This window comes from Triturus cristatus, chromosome 1_1 (assembly GCF_964204655.1).
Source record: "Triturus cristatus chromosome 1_1, aTriCri1.1, whole genome shotgun sequence".
Taxonomy (NCBI): Eukaryota; Metazoa; Chordata; class Amphibia; order Caudata; family Salamandridae; genus Triturus; species Triturus cristatus.
The window spans coordinates 829788704-829815902 of NC_140579.1; the positions used below are offsets into that span (position 1 = coordinate 829788704).

Genomic DNA, 27199 nt, shown 5'->3' on the forward strand with positions numbered 1-27199 from the left:
ACGAGATTGGGCAAAGGATATGGACGCGGCCATGATCGCTGAAAAAACGGTATACAAGGGACAGGGCTGCCCTGGGAAGTGGGACCACCGGTGGGGGAAGTGGAACAGATACTGAGGCGGGATTTGTGTCTCCCCTACGATAGAGCTGCGGCGTGAGCGGCTGAGGAGGTTGGACCAGGTAGCTGCTGAGGCTGTGGCCTCACCCACTCCAGAGTAGAAATTTACCCTACATAATCTAATCAAGTCTTTGCTGTTTCTGTCCAGGCATCCTCCACTAGTAATGTGCCCCGGGGACAGTGGGCTAGAGGCCAGAGGGTCTGCAGAGTTTGACAATGTGTGGGGAAATGTATGGAATGTAGAGCGCTGGTCATACTGTGTGGGAATTGAATTCAATGTGCTGATTCATGTAATGAGCCGACATTTTGTTGTTTGATAATAAAAATTGTTTAATAAAAAAAAAAAAGGGGTAAACCTGCCTTGGTGACACATGACCCTGACTGAGCATCTCCTACTGACCATAAAGTATGCACCTCTATATCTTAAGGGCTAGCAGTCTGGGGTCTTCACCTAAGCGCAGCAGCAAGAATCCATGTTTACGCACACTTTAGAATGACAGTACTCATCACCTTGGTTGATCATTTGAATGCATTGCAATTACAGCCCCTAAGGGCATCACAGATGAAATCACAGGATTGCGCATATACAGCCAGACACCCTAGCAGGACTTTCTGGCAACATAGCCCCACTACGCTTATGACATCTCCTTACATATGTGACTTACAGTCCCTTCAAAAGAAGTACTCCTGGCAACTACACTTCTCCTGCAGTGCGCCTCTTCACTTTAAAAGGAATCACAGGTAAAAGCATGGGATTACGTAAATACAGCCAGACCCCCTAGCAGGAAGGTCCAGCAACATAACTCCATTTAGCTTAACATCACCTTACACAGGTACTTCACTTTACACATGTGACTTTCAGTCCACCTAAAAAGAAATAACCAATAGTAAATGCATTTTGGTGCAATTACACCACTTCACCTCCAGGGGATGTCCTTCTCCAGACATCCCCAACTCAGCCCTTCACTCCATGATGCACTTCATAGTACACCCTCAGCTGTAGAACATAAGTTCCAGTCTAGAAGGTGTTAAAGGCTGGCTGAGCCCTTGAGGGGTTATTCTTTCAGATGCCCCGTGAAACTTAGGGGTGGACTGTTCTTCTTCATGCTGGGGGAGACTGTGGTGCTCCTGCAGCCCCCCTGCACCCCTTTTCACACATGAGGGTGACCCCCTCCTCTGGTGGCCCCAAGGCACCAAAATGGCAGATTTCTTCGTGCTGGGGTGGGGGGGGGGGGGATGACGGCGCAAATCCAGCAGCACCACCAGCACATTTTCACAAGTGAGGGTAACCCCCCCTCCTCTGGGGGCCACAAAGCACCAAAACGGCAGATTTCCAAATGCCTGGCGAGGCATTATGGGGCGCTTCATGCTCCCCTTTACCAGCCCCAGCCACTGGGAACACTCTCCTCCGCCCTCCGGGTCTCTGATACAGCAGGTTGCTGTCTTTACTGGCTCCCTGCGCCAGCCTTTCACCAGGCTCTCCTTCTGGGCCTCTCTTCTCCCTGCGCAGAGGCCCCTGCTTCTGTAAACCAGTCCTGGGCTCTTCTTCTGGTGCCGATAGGGTCCTGGGGGCAGTCAGGGGGTCTCTCCTTCCAACTGTCCATTGCGCCAGGCTCCAGCACCTTCACCCTCAGCAGACCACACCCCAGAGAGACCTTCTCTTCCTGTGCAAGCACTTTTTAAAAGTTGAGTAGGGGGCTGGCAGGAAGTCTCTGTTGGTCCTATCAAACAGCGACACATCACGTCCCTGCCCCTGCTCCCTCCTTCTTGTCCAGCCTCTGAGCTTGTTCAAAATGGCGGCGTCCAGGGTTTCTGCCACATGTCTCGGAAGCACCTTCCCCCCAAGGTGCCTTCCTTCCTTGGTGCAGCCTGGTGCCTGGCACCCAGCGACAGCGGTTGATGGATTGGCCTGTAGCCCCACCCATCTTCTCTTCGTGGAGAGGAGGCCCTCGCTTGTGGAAGAAAGGTTATCAATCCATCCAGCTGAGGTCAGCCCTCAGCCTGGGTCTGGTCATGGCTGGCTCAGAGAAATATGACCGTTCTGGATGACCCAAAAGCAGTACAAATATGACTTTGGACTCTGCAGAATACTTCTTTTCACATTGGCTACATTGGACTTAAGTGCGTGTCTGGAATCTGTAGGCATAATTGAAGTTAATCTAGCCCCTGGCTCCACATTCCCATAGGGGAATAAGGAAGTGAAAACACACTGACTTTCCCTGGCATGTCTCTTCCATCCTGAGTTCACTGTGGGTGAGTCCCAACTTATGAGACTCCCCAACAGTAAAAGCTCAACAATAAGGTGCTCAAAAAGCGAAAAATCCGGACGGCCCATAGTGTCAGAACCACCTTCTAACAGGTTGCAACAAAGATTCGGAGAACTTCCACGGAGAGGGGAGGTGAGTGGTGAAAGGACAGGGGGGTGAGTGGTGAAAGGACCAGGGGGTGAGTGATGAAAGGACAGGGGAGGTGAGTGGTGAAAGGATGACAGCACCGCTCACAGAAGGCTGCTGGGAACGGGGTGAGCCCATCTGAATGACTCCAAGCATCTAGTGACTTGGAAGAAGAACCAAAGAACTACTGCAAGGGGAAATGCAGGCTATTTGAGAGGATATTTGGCTTATAAGCATTTGATAATCAGTGGTGACAAAAACTGCTCCTGACACATCAAGTAGCACAGGGAGGATGGGGGGTCTGCGATGTGGGCACCATCACACACATCTTGAATGGTGGCCGTCTCTGAGACGTTGGGGTCTAAAGCTAACTTGATAGTCTTGTAGGTTGCTGGCAATATTTACATGTATTCGAATGACAGCAACTTTTTGAGATTTGTGTTTTTTCGATTAATGGGAGGTGGGTGATAGGAGAGTATCTGGCTCATTAGCTTTCTTAAGAGATGGGGAATGTGCCCCGTTTTGAGAATGTCAAGGAAGATGTGTTGTGAGTGTGAGGTATTGATTGTGTTGGGTAGCTGAGTGAGGGGTTGCTGGTTATTTTTTTCAAGATAGATGAGTGAAGATTGCACCTATTATTGAGATAGCCATCAAAGCAGAGGGGATGCAAGGAAGTAATTAATTGGAATAATCCCCAATCCAGACCAGTCTGCCTAGTGCTGGGTTTGGTGCTGGGTGCAGCTTGCTGTTGAGGTCTCTGTGTGCTCTGCTTATCTGCAGGGTCAAACATTCACATTGTGGCAGAGTTGACTCAGCTTTTAAAGGCACCCAAGCTTGTTTTTTTCCTCACACAGAGGTGAAAAGCGAGCCAGGCGTGGGGCTGTAAATTTCCCAGATGAAGAGCGACCAGGATCTCGATCTGTGAAGCCACTTGGTATTAATGAGCTAGGCTTCGGGTGGTAAATCCCCAGGGTGTTTAGTGCCAGATATCGGTCTCTGAAACTATTGCATTAGGGAAGAGATAGGCTTCAAGATATGAAGCCCCAACTTTAGGGGAGTGGGGACATCTGGCTATCTGGATTAGAGAGTACAGACATCTTGCTGTGAAGCGCCCAGGTTAAGGCAGAGACAGTCTTTGGCAAAGAAGGCCAAGGAGATGCAGGCCACAGGCTCTGTATGTCCCATGTGGAGAGAGAGCCGCCTTCATTGGAGGGTAGAGACAGGCTCCTTCCTGGCTGCAGTCTTACCTGAATGGATATTCAAATTGAACAGAGATATGAATTGAGTCTTTAGCGTCTGCCGAACATTTCACATTAACTGATGTTTCTCCACTGTACGACCCACAGCTTCCAAAGGCAAAGATGGCAAAGAGCTGGTGAAGAGGAAACAGAGATATCATGAGAGGATTACCGCACACCTGCGCCATCCTACAAAAATATATTATATCTTTTACATCTGACATACATTAAATCAAATATAGTTACTGGATATTTCCAAAATGTGGCATACATCCGGTTCTCTGGATCTACTGCTTAAAAGTACATCAAAACACACTTTGTATCCCAAGTATCCCATGAGAAAACATCTTACCAACTCGCACAATACATATACCATAAGTGAATACACTACTCACTACCGGCATATATCCTACGAGGGAATCGGCAGCTTTACACCTAGCATGCACCATAAATCAGGGTGTCTAAATGAGGTCCAGGAATGTAGGGTCCATGTCACAGTTAATTATATCCACATATAACAGCTCTGCATACTGTAAATGGAAATGACACTCATTTACTTAGAGTTTATCATGAAACTCCTCTATGAATTACACCATTCTGGACCTTTGTTTGATAACTTTTCCAAGAATAAAAATCACCCACTTCCCACCCTAATTATATTAGAAAGGATGTGCCCTCGCTTCATAGTCTACATAGACCATAAGACAATAACAGTCCCACCTCCCATCTGACAAGGCCATTTAAGAAGACATCATTCCACCTTCCAACATAAAAATACCATGAGAGAAAATCACAACACCTCACCTATAATAAAGGAGACAATCATCCCCACCACCCACCTAGATATATCATAAGAGGACAACCTCACATTCGCCATTTTTACTAGCATGAGAGCTTTATCACTGGCAACATAAATAAGAATCACTTAATTTCCCAAAAATGAACATTTGGAGTATCTTGAGACATTACCACTCAATGGATTATATTGTTTACAAAGCCGTTCTTATAGACAAGCATTGAAAAAGCGGGATTAATCCTGCGAAACAGGTCACCTGTAACTTTATATATTGTTAGTATTGAAGATTTGTTCAAATCATTTCAGGAATTTGGTTTTAAAACTCACAAGATCTTTTCTATCTTTTGGACAAACATCATGATATGAACACTTTTGGACATTGGCTAATAAACGTATACAACAGATTGTGATCGAGAAATTTTAGAAATAAGAGTCGATTTATTGTTGCCATATTTATATAATGTCACAACTATGCATACGTGAATCTATAAGTGTAATACATTTTGTTCCCATACACATGAACATTTTTCTACAAGTATGATATATTGACATTAAGTGGAGTGTACCTCTATTTATTAATTTCTCACATTCTATATACGGGGAGAAGCTAGAAAAATAAAATAGGCCAACCTTCCTCCCCCTTTGAAACATTCAAAACATATCACAATAGATACAGACTAATTGAGCGAACCGAGCAATGCCAATCCTCACTAGGAGCGGTTTGGGGAAAACCTCCTGAAATCTAACCTTTTCAGAGAACGTAGCTAAAACATTTCAGAGGAAGTTCTGACTGAGCACTCAAAGTAATCCCAAAAATGAAAAAATAACCTAGTAAGGCCTCCCCCTAGGTAGAATCAATTTACACATGACACCTTCGAAAAAAACGGACGAAATTATGAATTCTACAGCACGCTCTTCAAATAAATTGACAAACACCTATAGCATTATTCATATACTGTGTTAAAGAGGCACTAACAGATTGTATTTTAAATTGTCATTGTGCCCCAAACAAATTCGCTGCTTCCCAGATGTATTGGAGGTGGAGGGGGGGGGGGGGGGGCGAAGGGTCCATTCTTGAAGAGAACATGGTGAGAAGGGAAGTAAAACAGAATATTAGTTAGCCCAATTAATTGAAACGTTGGCTAAAATGCAATAAGATTTAGAAACAGTTTGAAAAAACTTGGTTTGCAATGCCACAATTTCAACATGTGTGTGTCACCTTGCTTCAATTCTATCTTCCACTTCCTTTCAATTAATTCCTCGCCCTTCACTTTCCACTTGGATTTTCGTCATATGCTATGAATGAGAATAAACATAGAGGGGAGGTATAGGGGACTTGATAATGTCTTTATCAATGTATTTCACAAAATGATTCCACATAAATTGGGAATTAACAGCGTTAGCAGGAAGAGCTCTCTCGCACTAAGGAAATCGCATCAACCACAACGTCACCCAACACGGCACAAATTATACTTCATGTATCAGCATTCTATATAGCATGGACATGCTCTAATTTTCCCCCCCAACATTAGCTTTACATATTCCCTTAAAAAAACACACATTTTGTTACCTATGCCAAATGAAATGCCACTATTTCATTTGAAGTAAAACAAAACTCAACCGCACCACCTCTCAAAAAACTTCCACAGTTTTAAACTAGCCTTCTGTCACCTAAATACCAGCGTTTTTTTCACCCAACCCACACATTTGATCCCCAAATACCAGCTTGCCATTTTAATCAAGAAATAGTGCCCCAAACAGGCAGGCTCTGTCTACATCAGAAGAACATGAATTGCAAGCACATGACAAAGATGCACGTCACATGCTAGTGGTAGTCACTGAATAAAATGTCTACCTAATACCTCGAGAGAACAGCAAATACCAAAGGTAGCCACCATTATACCCGAGATGGCCTAAAAAATGTCAAGGATGTTACAAATATGTCTATCATGGCAACCCTATCCCATGACCACTAATATACTATGAATGACCACCCTATTACCTATGATTTCCACAATATACTATTATTGGCCACCTTTTATCAGTGCATCCATAATAGTGGCAATGCTTACAGTATGCCACAAAGGGTTCTCTATAGTCATTCACTGCACCCGTCTGCAAGGGGATCTTTCACACCTCTTAAAAGTGTGCCTGCACAGTGAAACATGGAGCAGCTGCCTTAAAGCCGCTCAGTATTTCACCTGAATGCACTGCACCGAGGGCAGCACAAGTTCGCGGCTGCACTTGCCTCAATCTAATACGGGGCACTCTCCTTGTTAGCACAGAGCGCAGAGTTTGGGAATGCGCCGCATTGTATAATATGGCACATGGAGTCTCAAGACAGTCTAATGGCTGTGGGTCAGTTTTTGTTATTCAACAAAAAATATAGTAATTGGACCTGAATGTTTTTATGAATTGTTGCAATTATCTGTGATGTTTTAACTTCAAAGGAACATGGTTCCAAAAGCAGTTTTTCTTCTGAGCAAAGTGAATATTGAAATCAAAAACGTCTGACAAAATAAGATGATTGACATAAAATAGAAAGAAATATCGTGCTATCACACAAAGTGCAGCTAAAGATACGGATGGGGAAAACAATGGGAGAACGAAGGGATTAAAAGACAATTATCGGATTTTGGAAAAGGTGAAACGCCAAGAACAATCTAAGTGGTGGGAGGCTCGATCGCTTCAGAGGTACCTTGATGTGGGGAGAATCCCCAGGGGCCTCCGAATAATGATCGCCCCCAGCTATGAGACTTCAAACCCAATAATGATGGCCAAGTGGGCACAATGCAATCTTGAATCTTCGCGTAGACCAGTGGTGATACTAGTGAAATACGCAGAGATCGACAGAATTGACCTTAAAGCTAAGATTGAAATACTAGAAAATGAGATCAAGCAGCAGGGAGATCCTCAAAGCAGACAAAACTTATATGAGGAAATAAGCAGACTAAATAAAGAAGAAGGAAAAATAAAGACTAGGAAGACATACAAATTTAGACGAGACAGAGATGATTATGCCAATTGGCAAATATTTACCTTCGCACGTAGATATGACTCATTAAAAACAGCTACAGCCAACCGTCCTAATACTAAGGATATCAATCAACAACAAATTGAAACAGTATCGATGTCTGATTAAAGTTCTGCACCAGACAGTGAATCAGTTACAGAAACAGCAAGAAGACAAGAGCAAAGCACCAGAAGATTAACGTTGGGGGAAGAGCTGGATATTTTAAAGAGGAGTCGAAGGGAAACATTGAGACCCCGCAACAAGGCACCTGTGGCAGCAGGAGCACTCAGAAGAGAAGGGGGAGAAGACAAGCCCAGAGAAACAGGAGAGAACAAGAAGAGAGGGCGAGGTCGAGGGAACCGCAGATAGAAAATGTTCCTCAAGTTATCATCAATGGGGCAGGCTCCAGTTCAATTCAAGAAAACACCATTATCGATTTGGCCATTATTAATTTAACTATGGCAGAGCAGCAAAGATTGTCATTAGGATTATCATATTGCCCTGAATCCAACTTTGACTATATGCAAACCAGGGCCGACATTTACAAATTTATTAGAAAACGAAAGCTCGCCAAATTTCACCAACAGAGAACAGCAAATGACAAACCAGAAAACATTGAAACAACCAATATTGATGCCAATCGAACAGGCCTAACTATTGCAGATCTAGGCCTGTTACAAGACATGCAAGAATTACAAATGGGAAACTTGAATTCAGCCATTATAAGCGGCACAACACCGATAGAGGAGGAAAACGGCCAGGAATACAACACCCTCCCAATCACAACCGCCAAACCCATTACTCCTTTCAGAGTCAAGTCTAAATTTGTACCTATCATGCCCCGTGACTCTTTGAACATATTTAATGGGCAAATTGTATCACAGGTCAAAAAGTTATACCACACAACAAACAAATCTAAAGGGAAATTGTCGTACCAAGAACAAAGTTATCCTCAAATCAAAAACAAACTGAGTAAAGAAAAGAGAGTGGTTATAAGAGATGCTGACAAGGTCTGAAACATAGTGTTATGGCCCTTGGAAGAATATTTGAAAGAAGCCTATAATCAACTAAATGACCAAGACTGCTATAAAAAAAAGTTCCACTTTGAAATATAGACAGACACAGGAACAATTCTTCTCACAACTCCTAGCATGGAAAAGTATAGGTCTAATCAGTTGGGACTAATACAAATATTTAAAGAAAGAACACCCGTCTATATCGGTTATATACTTTGTCCCTAAAATCCATAAAAATATAAACAAACCACCAAGCAGACCCATTATCACTGCATGCAATGGTACATTGGAAAATATGTCCAAATATATAGTCTTTTTCTTACAGGAGCACGTAACTGATCTGAAATCGTATGTGCAAGACAACAGTGACTTTTTGCGGAAGGTCAAAGACATAGAATGAAACTCTAATTATTTACTTATAGCCATAGGCGTGTCATCCCTTTATACATGTATTAGAAATAGGGATGGAATCAGGGCTGTCAAGTACTTTCTTGCCAATAAACCAATACAATATGTACAACACAACAAGATGCTTATCAACATGTTACTGTTCTGTTTGGAAAACAATCTTTTTATCTTCAATAACCAAATGTACCAGCAAACACAAGGAGTTGCCATGGGGGCCAGCTTTTCCCCCAGTTATGCCTGTTTATTTATGGGCTGGTGGGAGGAGCTGGTCCTCATGAGGAAATACGAGCATGTATTTTCATCTAGGATTATATTATAACTAGGGCTCTCAGTTTTAAGGTATTTATTTTTTGGTCATTTCCGTCTGTATTTATCCATATTTATTTTTTGGTCATATTAGCTGTATTTATCCATATTTATTTTGTGTTGTGCGCATAAATGAAGTTGTAAAACTGTACATTTCCATATCTATTTAACTGTTAGACGGGCACTCATACTTTGATGTCTGTCGTCTATTACCTATTTAAGCTGCTAAATATTACATAACAATAGATCCACTGGTAAATATTAGCATTATAACATAAATGTATGTTGACATATGCCGTTATTTGAAGACATTTCATCCTGTTTTTTAATTTCCTATGCTGTCCATCTGCTCAGCTGCTGGCCTATAATTCATGAAAGACAGCACGGAGAGTCACTTAAAAGAAGCACCATTTTCTGTATTTATCCACTTTTAAAAATAAATGCAGACAGAATGACATTGCTTTCTGTCTGTAAAAATCCGTAAAAACGGAAAACAGGGAGCCTTAATTATAACCTGGTTAAGATTCATAGATGATTTTTATCAAATGGAGTGGAACACAACAAAGCGCTATGGACCTTATTGAACAACTAAATATAAATGATGTCAATCTCAAATTCACCATGAGTAAAACAGAAGTTACATTTTTAGATGTGCAAATCTAAATTGTGAATAATTGTCTAATGACCACACTATTTAGGGAACCCACAGCAGGCAACACATTGCTACACGCATCAAGCGCACATCCTACTCACCTCATTAATAGCATCCCCTACGGGGAAATGCTGCGTATAAGACAGATTTGCAGCAATGAGGGTGATGCAGATATCAAACAAGCAGAATGTCACGCACGTTTTTTAACAAGAGGTTACAAAACAGCGGTAATCGATGCAGCCATCACTAAATCCAAGGAAAAGGCGAGGTTAGATCTGCTACTGTATAAGAAAAGAAGTGAAGATAAACAAGGGACATCCAAACCAACTAGACTTATTCTAGGTTTCTCTAAGCAGGAAAAATAACTTAGAGCTATCACTAGACGGAACTGGCCTATTGTATGAGATGACCCCATAATAGGCAAATTGTTACCTAACAATCCTTCAATTGCTTTTAGGAGAACGACTAGTATGGGTAACGTACTTGTCAGAAGCAGCCCACAGGATAAGGGAAAAGCAATGTGTCCGTCAGCAAGAAAGGGATTTTTTAGATACACGGCATGCAAAGCCTGCCAACAAGGAGTCAATACCACCATGTATCGAACCACATTCAGTAACAAGATGCAAACTATCACACAGCATCTTACATGTAAGACTGAATTCTCAGTTTATGTTCTAGAATGCAGCTGCAAGCTAAAATATGTAGGCAGTACAAAGTTGGCAGTGCATCAAAGAATACTGCAACACGAGGGCCATCACAAACCACAATGCCAGTTACCCAGTGGCAAGACACTTTAAGGAATACCATGATAGCAAACTCAAACACCTGATATATTATGCTATAGAGTCTATACCAGCCCAAAAGAGAGGTGGAGATCGGGAAGGCAAATTAAGATGGCTAGAAACTAAATATATTTTAGAATTTGACTCTAAGCATCCAGGAGGTCTTAATAGCACAGAGGATTTGCACACTTATTTGTAAAGATAGATTTGGTGAAATTTTTATGGAATTTTATCGCTTTTTATGGTTTTTTATATAATTGCTATTATTGTATGAATTTCTATGAATTCGATGTACTTCCTTAATATATTGAGGGATTGACGCACCAGCACTTTAAATCCAACGAGGGGCTTGCAATAGATTACATTATATTCCCTAATTTGAGTCGCATAAGAAAAGTTATATGTCCATTCATATCTATGCAATTGTTTTAATGAATATTTATAGTAACATTTTAGATAGATATATTCTCTTAAAGTGATATCTTAATTTGAGAGGATACTTTGACAATATTAATTATCAACATCTTTTATATGGATTTTATCACAACTGATTTTATCCATTTCAGCAGTAGGAGGTGGAATTACATTAGATAACTGCGGCAATCAAATCCAGCTGCAAAAGTAGAAATCCACAATAGGACATTTCCCCCAAAACTGCCAGATCTCATTAAGATGCTATAATTATATCCATTCACCCGTTACCCCAGTCTGTACCAATAAGCATATTCCATATATAGAAGTAGGATAGTCCAAATTCTTTTGGAGTATATGGATATGCCTAAGATTTATCAGAACACAATTCTGTATTTGCACAATTTAATTTTGAATAATTCTTTTAGCCGTTCCTGAAATATGGAATCCAACGTCAGCACATAAGACATAGCACTTTTACACCTTGCACTTTTACATATTTTTTATTTCATAGGGCATCACTATACATGTTCTTTTTATTTATATTTATGCACTCTTAATCTTTGCACAAATTGACATGCAAACAGGGAAAGACAGATATTCTGGGCATTTAAGCCAATATTGAACGTAAAAGTCATCCGTTGTATAGACGACACAATATATTTATGCAATTCAGTGCCCTGTGTGCAGAAAATCTATATATGTTTTAATCCATGCTTTATGTATATTTGAATATTATATATATTTATTTATTGCTAGCAGTTTTGAGAGTTATGCAGTATGTTGTCTATGTCAATTGTCGCAATGCATGCACTTGCACTTTAAATTGGAGAATCACAGTTCGAGCTGCGTTATGTGATCAAGGCAGTGGGACGGCGGAAACGCGTCATGGCGGACTGATTTGGTGGCAGTAAAGAAATTCAGCACTTACTTGGCTCCTCGCTTGTCTTTTCAAGTCTGGAAGTAGAAGTTGCAAGCGAGAAGATATATATATATATATATATATATATATCTCCTACTGGCGGTCGCCAGTAGGTAGATATAGTTAGGACCTATTTTCCATAGGAAATCCGCAACATTCTATTTGGAATAACTTTGACGCCGATTGACGAATCTTCGCAAAATTTTCAAAACTTTTGCCCAGCTCCGGTCTGCTCCTATCCTGAAAGTTTCACGGTGATTCGTCAAGCGGGGGCCGAGAAAAAAGGGAGGTCCCAATACGCATTTTCCCCATGCAATTTCCCATAGGACCTTTAGCCGCAGCTACAGCCCGAACTGCTGAACGGAATTACACCAAATTTGACAAAGAGGTAGTCCTTAATTCAGACTCGTGCATTTTGCTTAAATGGTGTAAATCCATTCAGTAGTTCCTGAGAAAATGACATTTAAAAGTACATATATATCTATGGCCTCGGAGGGTCCGCGTACCCTAAGCACAGCCTAAGCGCACCCTGCCATGCACGAGCTGCATTCTAATTGGCTGTCAACACTCAGGAAGTGTTGGCAGCCATCTTCTGCCTCGGTAGAACCAAGGCACAAAAAAAACCAAAGAAAAAAACGCACAAAACGCGAAAAGGGGGCAGGGTAGAAACACCCTGACCCCCCTAGGCCTGCCCAGGGGGTCCCACAAGGACCACCAAGGCCCACAAATTTGTTTTTTGTTTTTTTTAAACGGGAGGATGCGCGTAGGATGCGTGCATCCTACCGATAGAAAAAAAAATCTGTGCGGACTCCCGCGCTAAATATGCTGATTTGCTCCCAGGGGGGCCAAATCCCGGGGACATAATTAAAAAATAGTGTGGGGGGTCCCAATCCCCCCCACACTGCCCCGGGGACCGCCACCCCGGGGCTCTAACATATTATAGGCGGTGGGGCTCACGGCCCTCCCGCAGCCCTGGGGACTGCCACCCCCCGGGGCTTCTTTAAAATGGGTGGGGGGGCTCTCAGACCCCCCCAACGACCGTCACCCCGGGGCTTTTAAACATTTGGTGTGGGGGGCTCTCAGGCCCCCCCAGCCCCAGGGACCGCCACCTTCTTCAAAATGTGGGAGGGGGGCTGCGCGGCTCCCCTCCTGGAGCTTTGTATAGGCCCTGGGGACCGCCACCCCCCAGGGCCAGCTCCTGCAGTGTCCCGGGGTGGCCACTCACGGGACACTGTAGTTTGCAATGAGAGGGCGGGAGCCTCTCGACTCCCGCCCTGTCATTGCAAACTGCTTTGTTTCATTGAAGCAAGAGCAGGCAAACCTGCCCTCGCTTCAATGAAGCAAAGCAGATTGCTTTTCCACATGGGGAGCAACATGTTAGCTGCTCCCCATGTGGAAAAGCAATGCCGGCTCCGCAGGACGTGGGGAGCCGGCTGGGACCGTGGGGGGATTGGGGAACCCCCCACGGCCCCCAACAAAGAGGGCCAGCCCCGGGGGATTGGGTCCCTGGGGCTAGTAGTGGCCCGGGAGGGGGGCCACGTGGACCCCTCCTAAAAAAAAAAGAAAAAAAAAAAAAAGAAACGGCACCGGGGGATGGGGTCCCCGGGGCCATAACTGGCCACAGGAGGGGGGGCAAGGCAGCCTCCCTCAAAAATAAAAAAAGGGCCATGCCCCGGGGGATGGGGTCCCGGGGGAAATTATGGCCTTGGGAATGGGGCCACGCGGCCCCCTTCCCGATTTTTTTTTTTTTTTTTTTTTTTTTATATCAAATTATGGGCAGGCCCTGGGGGATGGGGTCCCCAGGGCCAATAAATTAGAAAATGAAGGGGGGCTACACAGCCCCCCTTCCATAAAAAAAAAAAAACCACGGGATCGGGCCGGAGGCCACGCCCCCTCCTTGCACCACTCTGCAAACGCGTCGCCTGGCACATTTGCAGAGGGGGAACTAATTCCCCTTGAATACTGGGGGTCCTTGGGGGCCAACTAGCCCACCAGGAACCTCCAGTATGCGCCAGGGGGCTGCGTTGCAGAGAGGTGTAATGAGGCCATGCCTCTTTTTACACCTCTCTGCAACGCAGCTCCGTGGCGCTTACTGGAGGTACCTGGTGGGCTAGTTGGCCGCCAGGGGACCTCAGGATTCAAGGGGACTTAATCCCCCAACTTACAACGCGCCACGGGGCGTGTTTGCACAGTGGTGAAGGTAGGGGGCGGGGCCTGAGGTGATATGTGTGCAAACATGCCCTGTGGCGCATTTTAAGTTGGGGAATTAATTCCTCTTCAATCCAGAGGTCCCCTAGGGGCCAACTAGCCCACCAGGTACCTCCACTAAGCGCCACGGAGCTGCATTGTAGAGTTTTGTAAAAAGGGGCGTGGCCTCTGAACACCTCTCTGCAACGCTGCTCCCTGGCGCATACTGGAGGTACCTGGTGGGCTAGTTGGTCCCCAGGGGACCTCAGGATTGAAGAGGAATTAATTCCCCATCTTAAAACGCGCCACAGTGCGAGTCTGCACACATGTCACCTCAGGCCCCACCCCCTTCCTTCACCATTGTGCAAATATTCCTATAAAATCAGCCGAACTACGAATTCCGATTTACTCACCTGTCATCAGGAGTGACCTCAGTGCTGCAACTTTGAGCCCAGTACTGATCCTGAAAAGTAATTTTAACCGTACTTACCAGTTACTTGAATTTCCTTCCATAGGCTAACATTGACTGTTTTCACTTGGAAATTCTTCCAAGTGTGGAGTTTTGGAACTTTAAAATATTCCTATAAAATCAGCAGAACTACGAATTCCGATTTACTCACCTGTTATCAGGAGAGACCTCATTGCTGCTTCTTTGAGCCTAGTACTGATCCTGAAAAGTAAGTCTAACCGTACTTACTAGTAACTTGTATTTCCTTCCATAGGAATCCATTGTGTGGTTTTCAGCAGAAAAGTTTGTCTATTTTCACAAATTAAAAATATTCCTAAAAAATCATCTGTATGACTTAAACACATTATTTCAACTGTTTACAGGAGATGCACCAGTGCTGGATCCAGGATTAACCACTGAGTAAGAAAAAGTAACGATAACACTACTTACCTGTTAAGTGAATTTTCTGCCATAGGATAACATTGGTGATTCTATGTGAAAAAAAATTCTAAGTGTCAACTTTTAAAATACAATAATATTCCTTAAAAATCAGTACTGAAACCAAAACTCTTTTACTCAACTGTTTACAGGAGATGTCCAAGGACTGAATCGAGGATCCAGTCCTGTGGTTAGAAAAGTAATCCATAAAGTAACTAATTGCATTTGACTAGAAATTCACATTGAGCTCAATGTTGCATTGTGTTTGAAATTGTGTTGACCATTGCAGCAACTGTAACTACTGTACTTAAAAGTATATTGCCTATTTGGAAAGTATTTAAACTAAAGTAATTTATTCTGAGAAAGTATATTTTGTATTGTAATGTATAATGTAATTAAAAAAATAAAATATCTAAAAATAAACAGTTTAAAAAATGTAGTAATCAGTATCAAAAAAATCAGTAAAACAATTAATACATTAAAAATTGTCATTTACAAAACATTTGAAATTCATTGAAAAAAACATAGGTTTGAGATGTGTTATAGTTAGGAATTAGCATTTAAAAAACCTTTGAAATTCACTGAAAAAAAACATAGGTTTCAATACTGATATAGTTAAGAATTAGCATTTAAAAAACCTTAGAAATTCACTGGAAAAACCATAGGTTTTAGGGGTGCTATAGTTAGCTGGACATTTCACTCGTACAAAACCACAGAAATTTCCTCCGATATAGTTAGTTGTACTAACTACATCTCGCGCGCCCGCAATCCACTGCTGATGTTGTCACATATTACATCATTCATGACATGGTCAGTGACATCACTGATGACATCTCCAATGACATCACTGATGACATCATCCACGTGACAATCAGATACACCTCATCATACACTAGTATAACCTTTCATCACTCACTGTAAAATACAGAGTGCCATATTTAAAACCACTGACACACCAATACAAGTTTCTAAACACCCACTCCTAGATCTATACAGACATCTAATCACTTACCTATAGATTCACTCATACATGCTGTCAATGATCAATAGAACACTATCAAATATACTTATACACCTATATCAACATTACACACCAGCACACAACCTAATCACTTATGAAGTCATCCTACTCACTTATGCAAACAATGGATCATACTTACTTTTACTTAGCTACACACTTATACAAACACCACTTCATCTATTCATATAGACAGTAACTCATACTTAGTGTGTTATAAAACCACTATTACACATATACAGTTATCCATACAGTCACTCATACAATCACTGAGTCTTATGTATACTTATTTATATACAACAACTGACACATACACTGGCTTTTATTTTTCTAGTTTGTTGGACATGTACCATTGAAACATATATTTGCTCATCACCACACCCATAAAGATATTCACTCACCCAAACAACTGTTATAACATGTGTGAGAAGTTGGCCTGATGTATGATGTCACTAGTTCTAGTGTACACCTTATATCAGTCCAAACAACCCTTATGGTGATTGGTTGTAAAGTCAACCTTATAGACCAGCTATCCTAGTGGTAGCATGGACAAGAGCAGTCTTAAGCTAAACTCTGAATGGCATGTGAAGCCAGCTGTGATACCATATATAATCCCTTGAATACCAAATGAAAGGACACCACAACAGATATATATATAAAATAAAGTGTATTTATTCTAGTCAAACCCTCAGCACTCTTTATGAGATTCGAGGTAAGTACAACACAGTCTTATTTAAGCATACATTAATTCACACAGGTAAGTAATACAGTTAGGCCCTAGGGGCCACGCAAACCATATACTATAGAAGTGGTATAAGGACCACTGTCACGGAAATAGTATAGGCCTAGGCCTAGGGAATCGCTGGGGCTACACTATACTACCAACAGTTAGGAAGTGGGAGGCCCACGGGATTCAGGTGCAGAGTGGAAACACTCACGCGTAATGCGTATAATCAATAGAAATAGTACAGTTTTGAAATAAGCAGTTTAAGGACACTTCTGAAGCAACTAGAGAGTCGAGACTCGGAAACTAGATTCTAGGATAGTCACTACCCTTGTGAGCACCGAAGTACCCAAGTTACCTAGCCCACAGGCTGCGGGTGCATAGGTGTGAACTTGCGTCGGGTTTCGTCGTGGACTTCTATGGATGCCTGAAGGAAAGTTGCTGACAGGCAGTCAGTGCAGAGTGTCCGGTGGATCCCAAGGCCGGGATCAAGAAGGAAGGGTGCCTGCAAGCAGAAGGGACAGAGTCAAGGTCACTAGCCAGTGACCAGGTGGAACCAGGAAGGAACCAGGCGATGTCGTGAAAATTGCAGGTGAAGGGTGAAGCTTGTCGCTGAAGCCACGGGTACCAGGAGGCGTCGAGGACGACCAGGACCAGGAGGCGAGCTGTCCCACGAAGGCTCTTGCTGTCGGCGGCGTCGAAGTCGAACTAGGACTCACCAAGCCTTGGCAAGCGGAACCCACGAAGAACGGAGGACTTGCTTCTGGTGCAGACCAGGAAGGTCTGGGGTGCTTCTCTTTTGCAAAGAAGCGGGAGCCAGTCTGGAGGAGCCAAACCAGTGGTGAAGATTTCAAGGTGTGTCGTCACAAAGGCCGCTAGCCAACGGACAAGCAACCGGACAGACGCGGCAAGCAGGAAAATGCAGAAGGGCCCCACGCAGGACTCGTGGAGTGTGGGGGGCTGATCTTCGGTGCAGATGGTGCTTGGGGTTGGGGCTTCTCAATCCCCGGTGCACAACTTCGAGGGTACCTCAGAAGCTGCGCTGGAAGATACTGGCCACTTTTCCCAGGTCGCCGGTCCCACGTCTCTCGTCGCCTCCACGGATCTCAGCTCGGCTGTGGATGTGGATCAGGGTCGGAGAAGTCTGGAAGTCAAGGCTCTGGTCGGGCTCTGCAGTCGGTCCCTCGTAGAACTTCAGCAAAGCAAAGGGTAAGTCTCTTGATGGTGCCTGTTTGCACAGGGTAGCCACTCCTTGGCCACAAGGGAGATTCTTCAGTCTTCTTCTTTCGTCGAATGTCGAAGGTCCAGAGTTTCTGTTCAAGTTGCAGGTTCAGGATAATCTAATCTCCTGGGGCCCAGCTACCACACTTATACTAATCTGGGGGACTGGGTTGCCTGCTAGGTCACACCTTATGGGTGGGACCTGGGAGGGGGGTGGTTACACCCCCTTCCCTTTGTCCAGTTTCGCGCCAGGACTGGGGCTGGAGTGCCCCAGCACCGGTTTGAACTGGACTATGCATTGGACACCTTGTGTGCCCCAGGCATGTCTCATTCCTTTCAGCCCTCCCTGCCCCAATACACTAAAGTCTGTCTGGGGAGGTGCTAGCACCTCCCCAAGCAGGAAACCTATTGTCCAAGCCTCCATTGCCGGGATCACTCCCAGCAGCAGGAGGTCAGACTCGTGTCTGTGGCAGCAGCATCCATTTTGTGATGCTGAGGCTTTGGTTAGAGTTGAACAGCAAAGTAGGATTTTAACATGTCTCTCCCTCTAGAAGGGGGGAATAATATCCTCACCACCAGAAATGGTATGGGGGTACTATTCCAAAGTGTTAGACACCTTACACGACATGTTTTGATAAAGCCAAACCATAGTTACCATAACCGTTTAAGATTATAAGGCACTTTAAGAGTATATGGTAGGCTATATCATAGAACAGCTATAAGGACATGGTTCCGAAAGCTGCAGACAGGCTCAGCTCATACTAGAGCACCATCTCACATGTTACCAAGCACTCTGCCTCCAGGATTGTTAAGGTCTCCCATAGGAGTGGCTGATAGGTACACATGTGTCTATTTTAAGGGTAGATATAGGTATACTATATCTAAGCAAGGGGTGATTACACGACCTTGCCCCAGCTGAGTGATCAGCCAGTTGTGTCTGATTGGAAGGCCAGACCAGGGGTGGCATAATACATGCTGCAGCCCCTTGGAGGCCTAGGGTACACCTATGCCCTGGGTACCTAGGGTACACTGTACAGGGTCCAATAAGGTGATCCTTACCAATTGTGTATGTACCTAGGGTACATGGAGTCCATTTTAAAGAGAGAGCAGACAGCCTGAGACCCTGAATGGCAGGATCTCAGGCCAACTAAGTCGAATAACCAGCTAGACACTAGGCAAAAAGTTGGGGGTAACCATAGTCAGATATCCACCTTCCTACAACATGTAGTTTTAACTTCATATACCTACTGAAACAACTATTCACACATCTTTTGGCTGTCGCACACCCACCACTGAACCACATACACATTCACCCTCCCATACAAATACTCAGTTAACTAATCAATAACTAATATAGACTTTCACATAGCTAGTAACTAACTGGTGCAGCAGTTTACACAACAACTGGCAAAGTGATACAGATATTCACACAGTTTAGTCACTATCCAATATATTTAGTGAGACACTATAAATTAGTCAAGTAAACAGTCAATCACACTGCTACTAAATCCTCCATCCAGATATTTTTATTTATATATCCACTCATTCTTCAATGCAAATTGCTATATATATATATATATATAATACACATTTAAATAACGAACCAAACCACATTCACTGGATGATGTCATCTGTGATGTCATCAGTGATGTCATTTGAGATGTCATCAGTGATGTCACTGACCATGTTATGAATGATGTAATATGTGACATCATCAGCAGTGGATTGCGGGCGCGCGAGATGTAGTTAGTACAACTAACTATATCGGAGGAATTTCAATGGTTTTGTACGAGTGAAATGTCCAGCTAACTATAACACCCCTAAAACCTATGGTTTTTCCAGTGAATTTCAAAGGTCTTTTAAATGCTAATTCCTAACTATATCAGGCCTGAAACCTATGTTTTTTTCAGTGAATATATATACACATACACACGATTTCGCTGTTCGGCGAGAAAAAAAAAAGACGCACTCTCTCGATTTCAGGATCTATGGCGGATTTATTTTATAGCTGCCATGCCCTAACGCGTTTCGGTCCAGTCACTTGGACCTTGATCCTGCGAACAAGGTCCAAGTGACTGGACCGAAACGCGTTGGGGCATGGCAGCTATCAAATACATCCGCCATAGATCCTGAAATCGAGAGAGTGCTTTTTTTTTTTTCTCGCCGAACAGCGAAATCTTGTTGATATATACCGGCGTGGCTCTGCCGGACAAGAACGCACCACCCCTTAATCAGAGAGCGCCAACGTCGAACTGTGGGCCAGCCCGAGGAGATATATATATATATATATATATATATATATATATAAAGATTAGCGTTCCTGACTCGCTTCTTATCAGCTACAAACAGGTACGGACCACAGCGTGCGTTTTCAGTGCAGATTTATTGCATCCTTAATCAGCTACATTCTCATACAGCAAGTGCCCAGCATGACGCGTTTCGACAGCAGGACGCTGTCTTGATCACATGACGCCCCAAGCGCCAATCCACATTAAGTACTCTTGTTGGTGAAAAAAACTGGTAAAACATATTTTCTCTACAATCAAAGAAATAGAAAAAATACTGCGGCTGTATGAAATACAATCATAGTCAAAGCTTGTAAAATAGAACAACGCTATATGTGCGAATGTTTGGTGAAAATTGTCAACACATTATATCATGGTTTCATTGTCACATTAACAACCAGTTTTTCATAATAATAGCTGAAGAATCAGTTTTAAAAAAAGAGAGAATGCCGTGAAGATGCTTTCACATAGAATCATAAAAATTATATAAGTGCAAATAATTAACTCACTTTATATATCAAGCATAAAGTGCAGAGAGTACGCTAAAGTACATATCATTGCCAATCATCACAATTTTAAAACTCATAATAAATATCAGAGTTTAAATAATGAATATAGATAATATAAAAAAATAAAGTGCAAGTGCATCAAGATGAGTGGATATGAAGCTTACAGTGCAAAGACTACGCTAAAGTGCATATCACTGCCAATCATCACAAATTTATCTTTCATTATTGTTGTCAGAGTTATATGATGATCACAGAAAATGTCAAGATAAAGTGCAAGTGCATCAATATGACATTGAAATAATAAGATACATAGCAAAATGGTGTAGAAAATAAAATCCAAAAGATAAAATAAGAATAGTTGTATAAAAAAAGGAAGAAACTCTAAAATTGCTCACAAAGCTACCCCCAACCATGCCCAGTAAAAGCCAAGTAAAACCACAGGTAAAAGCCAGAGAATCCAGATAAAACCAGTAGTAAAACCTAGCTAAAACATGACAAAAATTGGGAATAAAAACATGAAGCAACATTTCAGAGTCGATTTACTAGACAAACCAAATTCAGGTCAATACACAATAGATATTAGGCTGCAGGGGAAATGTCAAAATACACAATTATATATCAAAATTTATAAAAACTTATAAACAATTGTGTAGGTCCTCCCCTGTGTTTAGACCGTTGGGCATTTTCGTATCTAGTGTGAGTATATAATGAGACTCCAACTGCCTAAGCTTTTTCTCCCTATTGCCCCCTCTTAGTGATCTTGGCACAGAATCAATTACATAGTAGCTCAGATCTTTAAGATCATTTTTATGAACATATTTAAAATGTCTGGCCACTGGGTAGCTAGGGTCAGAGTTCACAATGGCTCGTAAATGTTGTAATATGCGATTATATACTTGTAGTTTGGTACTGCCTACGTATTTTAATTTGCAGGAGCATTCCAACACGTAGACAGCATACTCTGTCCGGCAGGTTAGCAGAGTTTTGATTTTCAAAGGTTTAGACTCAAATGCTGTAATAATTTCGTGAGTATTTTTCGCAAACTTACAAGCTCGGCACGAGCTACACTTGAAAAAGCCTGTTCTTTTACTAAGCCAGTTAGAAGAAATAGTAACTTCAGGACTAGTTCTCACTAGTGCATCTATCATAGAGGGTGCACGTCTAAACGTGAGAACAGGTAAATCAGGCACCATTCGAGACATAGTCAAATCAGTTTTGATAATGGGCCAATTTTTGTATATTATTTTCCTGAATTGTTTATCCTGGCAGCTAAATGTGGTAATGAGTCTAACCATATTGTCACCTCTAGCTTGTTCGGAATTGTACTTATTAATGGTATTGGAATTCAAACTGCCTAGTGATCCATCTTCTTGTGTCTGACCATTGGCTTTGTCCATAGCTAATGTTAAATCTTTAGCCTTATACCCTCGTCTCATAAATCTTTGAAATGCTTCATTTTGACAGAGCGTACGATCATTTTCAGAACTACAGATACGCTTTATTCTTAAAAACTCCCCATAGGGGATGCTTTTTATTAAATGGTTAGGGTGCAAACTGCTAGCGTGAAGTACTGCATTACCTGCAGTCCTTTTTCTGTGCAATTTAGTGTGGATTGTTTCTTGTTTGATATAAATTTCTACATCCAAAAATCGCACCGATTCATTACTGACAGTAGCAGAAAAATTCAAGTTCAAGTCATTGATGTTGATTTCATTGACAAAATGATATGCTGATTCCATTGACCCTTCCCATATAACACAAACATCATCAATGAAACGCCACCAATGTTTAACATGTGCATCATACAGTATCCCGTATTAATATATATATTAAAGCTCCAAGAGCACCCAACGTACAAGGAGCACTCGGACAGCAGCCACAAGCATCAAGCTTTTGATGGTATGCGCACATCCAGCACACCGATTCCATGAGCAGCTCGACCGCCATTAATGCCTGACACGTTTCTGGAGTATCTCAACTCCTCCTCAGAGGCTTCGGCAGTTCGAAAAAGTACAGGACACCACCCCGTCATTTGAATACTAAATAGTACACACTGGATGGGCTGCTCCGTCACGTCTCAAAACTGAGTAGTCTAGTATTTATAGTGTCCATAATAATTCCACAGATGGTTAGCGCTATTAATTTCTGCTGGCAAAAGTAGCAAGCCCTTGATGGGCCTCGGCATGCTAGTTCGCACTGAGGAGGAGTTGAGATACTCCAGAAACGCGTCAGGCATTAACGGCAGTCGAGCTGCTCATGGAATAGGTGTGCTGGATGTGCGCATACCATCAAAGGCTTGATGCTTGTGGCTGCTGGTTGGCATACAAAGGGAGAGCACTCGCAGGATCTTGTATCAATGTGCAATTTTTATTGTGCTGGGACCCCCCAGCACTGACAGACGCGTTTCGGCACTCTGCCTTTCTCGATGTCAGTGTACACAAGTAACAAACACCATTTTAAAGTGTAATAGTGCGTGACGTGAGTTAAAAACATTGACATGAAAGACGGCTAGATCTCATGGCTACATAGTGTGAAATTCATGGCGGCCATCTTTAAACTTGTTCCAGACAATTAAATGTTATCCTTTATAACAAGTAATTCCTTTGTATACTTATACATTTGGTTGGTTAATGATGACAAAATACCTTAGGTAAGCGATTCTGCTTACTGCTATGCATGTTCTAATGTATATGTTACCTATGGTATAATGATAGTTTTTTTCCCATAAACCGAACACAACCTCTTGTTTCAGGGCAAACCTATTAAACGGAATTTGCGAAAGATTTTGAGGCCTAATTCTCATGGATAAACATATTATTGGGAAGTGAACATCTTCGCAAGGTATGCCCCCGATAGTAGGGGTGACAGAGAAGCAAGAGAGAGGAGGATGAAGAAACAACAAGACAGATATAAGTCAACCTAATTCTGTGGATTCATTCTATGTGGGCCCATAGTTCTTCGTCATTGTTAAGGCATAGAGGGGCTTTGGTTTGCAGATCTAGGATGTAAGTTCATTCAAGAGCTCTCAACAATCTTGTTCTATCCCCTCCTCTTTCATTCTTGGGGACCTGATCGATACAGAAGAACTTTAATAGGTCACGATTACTGTTGTTCACTCTCTCGAAATGGCAGGCCACTGGGCAGATAGTATCCTTTTTTGAGATAGCATGCATATACCCCAGTATGCGCTTCTTTGCTGGATGAATGGTACTACCCACATATCTTTGAGGGCATGGGCATTCCAAGACGTACACGGTAAACTCTGAGTTACAGTTAAGAAGACGGTTAACCTTTCTTGTTTTTCTCTTTTCCATACCACTTTCTACGGTGTTCTAATCCATTACTTTATGGCTGTGTTTGCACCCCATACATTTAAGGCAAGGAAAGAAGCCTCTCACCTTCTCTATTTGATGTGGAGTTGGCCTGAAATGACTATGCACTAGGTGATCGCCTATGGATTTGCTACGCCTGTAAGTTATCAATGAGTACATGGGAATATCTTTTTAAGGATGTTGTCGGTTCGAAGAATATGCCAGTTTTTCTTGAATATTCTGACCACTTCCAAGGACTTAGCATTATAGCGGGTAATCATTCTTGTCGGTGTGGTCTTTGGTTCAGTTACTGAGCTAGAGGTTTTAGGTATCAGGAGTTGAAGTCTATCTATTTTTTCCATTTTAGCCTGTGCTTATTGGAAGATGTTAGGGGAATACCCTCTATCTTTGAACCTTTTAACCTTTAGTCGGAGGAGTTCCCCATAGGGGATGTTGTTAACCATACTTGTTAACCATACTCCGTGGGTGGAAACTCCTAGCGTGGAGGACAGCATTTCCTGCTGTTGGTTTTCTAAACAGGCGGGTGAGGATTCTAGATTCCTCTACATATATATATGGTAGAAAACAGTAAATCTAAAATATTTTAATATTCAACAATAAAATAATGTAAAATAAATACATTTAAATATTAAAAATATATATCTAAATATATTCTCAAATAAAACACACTATATATATATATATATATATACATATATATATATATATATCGGAGGGATGGCCAGAAACAGAAACGTGGAGGCCATATAGGGTTAATTATGGATCTCTTTATTTTGGTTATGCACTTTATAGTTGCCAAGTGGGGAGCAAAAGGGGTTGGTTCAATATCGGAGTTCAAAGTGCTACTGTAGAGATTTGTAAGGTAGACAGTTGTTTCTTCGCAGTTCTTTCCCTTTTTGGTTTCTTCTAGGTGCTTCCACGTCTTCAAGGAGAGGTCCCGGGTAGCTTGCAGGGGAGTGGAATAACACAAAGAAAAGATGCGGTAAGTATGGTTGCTCTGTCGAAGGATATGCTGTCACCACACTCAAGTGGAGAAAGCTGTGCAATAGTGAGTGAAGAAAAAAAAGAAAACAAAATTTGCATATGCCGTTTGCTAGGCAGACGCTCTCTTATGGCTCCCTTTTCCTACAGCATTGTATAATAGTCTCCTATTACAGCAATGGACACTCCATGGTTATGAAAAAGAGGATACAAAAGGTGCCTTGGAGTGGTGAGTAAATGGTGCGCAAAAGAAGGTATAAAAAAAAAAAACAGCCAGAAAACACTGAGGAAGTAAAAAGGAGGAGGAACCACTAAATAAAATGCATCCTAGGAGCAGGCTTTAGCTCACACCCTCTAGTCCCAGCCTGACATCCTCCCATCACGCCCTTCTCCCGGTTCACGTACCGCGTGGTGCCGCAACTCTCCAGGGTTGCGGCGGACTCCTCGTTTACTCCTTCGGCCAGATGTCAGAACGCTCCTCGTCTTCTGAGTCTTTTCGGTGGTGGCGGCCTCTTCTTGGTCGAGGTTCCTGTGGGCGGCTTCCTTCACCACGACCGCAGCGTCCTCTTCCTCGCTCGCAACCTTGTTCAGATCGGTCCTTTCCCCGACAGCGTCCTCCTCCTCGGCGTCTCCTTCTTCCTGGTTGTGGCTCCGTATCCTTTTCTCCACCTCTCTTCACGTCGGATTGGCCCTGGGAGACAGCACTTTTGGCGTGTGATTGGTCCAGCTTCAGGACCGCTGCGTCTCCACCCTGTATAAGGGAATGAGAGTCCTTCAGTGTTTGCACAAGATACCGGCTCTCATGGTCATCGGGTCGCTGGACATACAGCGACCACGGAGGTGGCGTGGGAGGCGAGGTAAGAGTTACAGGGGGGAGTCTTGGGACGATTCCTCACATTCCCCTCCCCTAACTTTCTTGTTTTTAAGAAAGGGGTCTGAAGGATATCTAGACAAGTAGTCTACGTTACAATGTTCTCCTGTGCACACATACAAATCGAAATGCGTAGCTGCAACTTAAACACCAGAAATATATTTAGGGTTTCTACGTGTGTTGGTGTGGCCCTCTCATGGTTTATCGAGAGGTTACTTGTTCACGGGCAACAGTCAACCCATGTATTGTACTTATACCTTATGTTTGTATCATTCCCAGCCCTGAAGAGTCGTGGGATTATTCTTCCCCAATGAAACACGTGTCGGCTGTTTGCGTTTTTCAAAAGAATAAAGAATATTCAGCATTACTAAAGAACTCTAAATATATTTCCGGTGTTTAAGTTGCATCTACGCATTTCGATTTGTATGTGTGCACAGGAGAACGTTGTATCAATTAGCTGTAGGGTTTTCCCTACACATTTAAGGGGTTACAAGGGTTTCCCCTTCCTGTATAGCACCATACCTACTTGCTCAGCTATACATACTATACGCATATCTGCTGAGCGCCAATACTTCCTACACACTAAAACCCTAACTCTAGTTTTCTACCAATAGATTTAGGAAGAGCTGCCGCAGCGTCAGATTCATTATCAGTAGTTCTACAGTTTCCAATATGGATAGAGATAGAGAAGCCAATGAACTGTTCGGTAACTTGGCCAAAGGGACTAACACCAGCACTCCCTCAACTAGTGGAAACCCTATACGCAATGAGGGTCTCAGAGAGAAATTTCTCAAACTAGAGAGGCTAAAAAAACTGGAAAATGCCAGATGGTAGGATGCAGCCACCCTTGAACAATAGTTAAGGCTCAATAGAGTCCCAAGAGGCTTACGTCCCCAGATCTTCCCCACATATGACGATCTGGATGAAGGTCTTCTGGGGAAATGGGAAGAGGCACTCAATATCAACTCGAACACACTTATACAGATCCTGATTGAGAGTGCAGAAAGGAAGATGGGAAAATTACAAACAGAAATTGACATCCTTGAACAAGAGATTAGGGACCTCAACCTCAAAGAGGCTATAGAAAAAAAATAACTCCATTCTCAAAGATATAATCCTGAGCCATCAAAAC

General features: G+C 42.7%; 1 protein-coding gene across 1 annotated transcript in view; it reads right to left on the bottom strand.

Annotated features, from left to right (window-relative positions):
• The window catches only part of LOC146871138 (synaptophysin-like protein 2), a 171878-nt gene that overhangs the window by 41222 nt on the left and 103457 nt on the right, over nt 1–27199 (bottom strand). The window contains exon 3 of the mRNA XM_085650298.1: nt 3757–3881. Within this exon, the coding sequence (XP_085506424.1) occupies nt 3757–3881 (125 nt within the window). The remainder of the gene's footprint in view (nt 1–3756; nt 3882–27199) is intronic.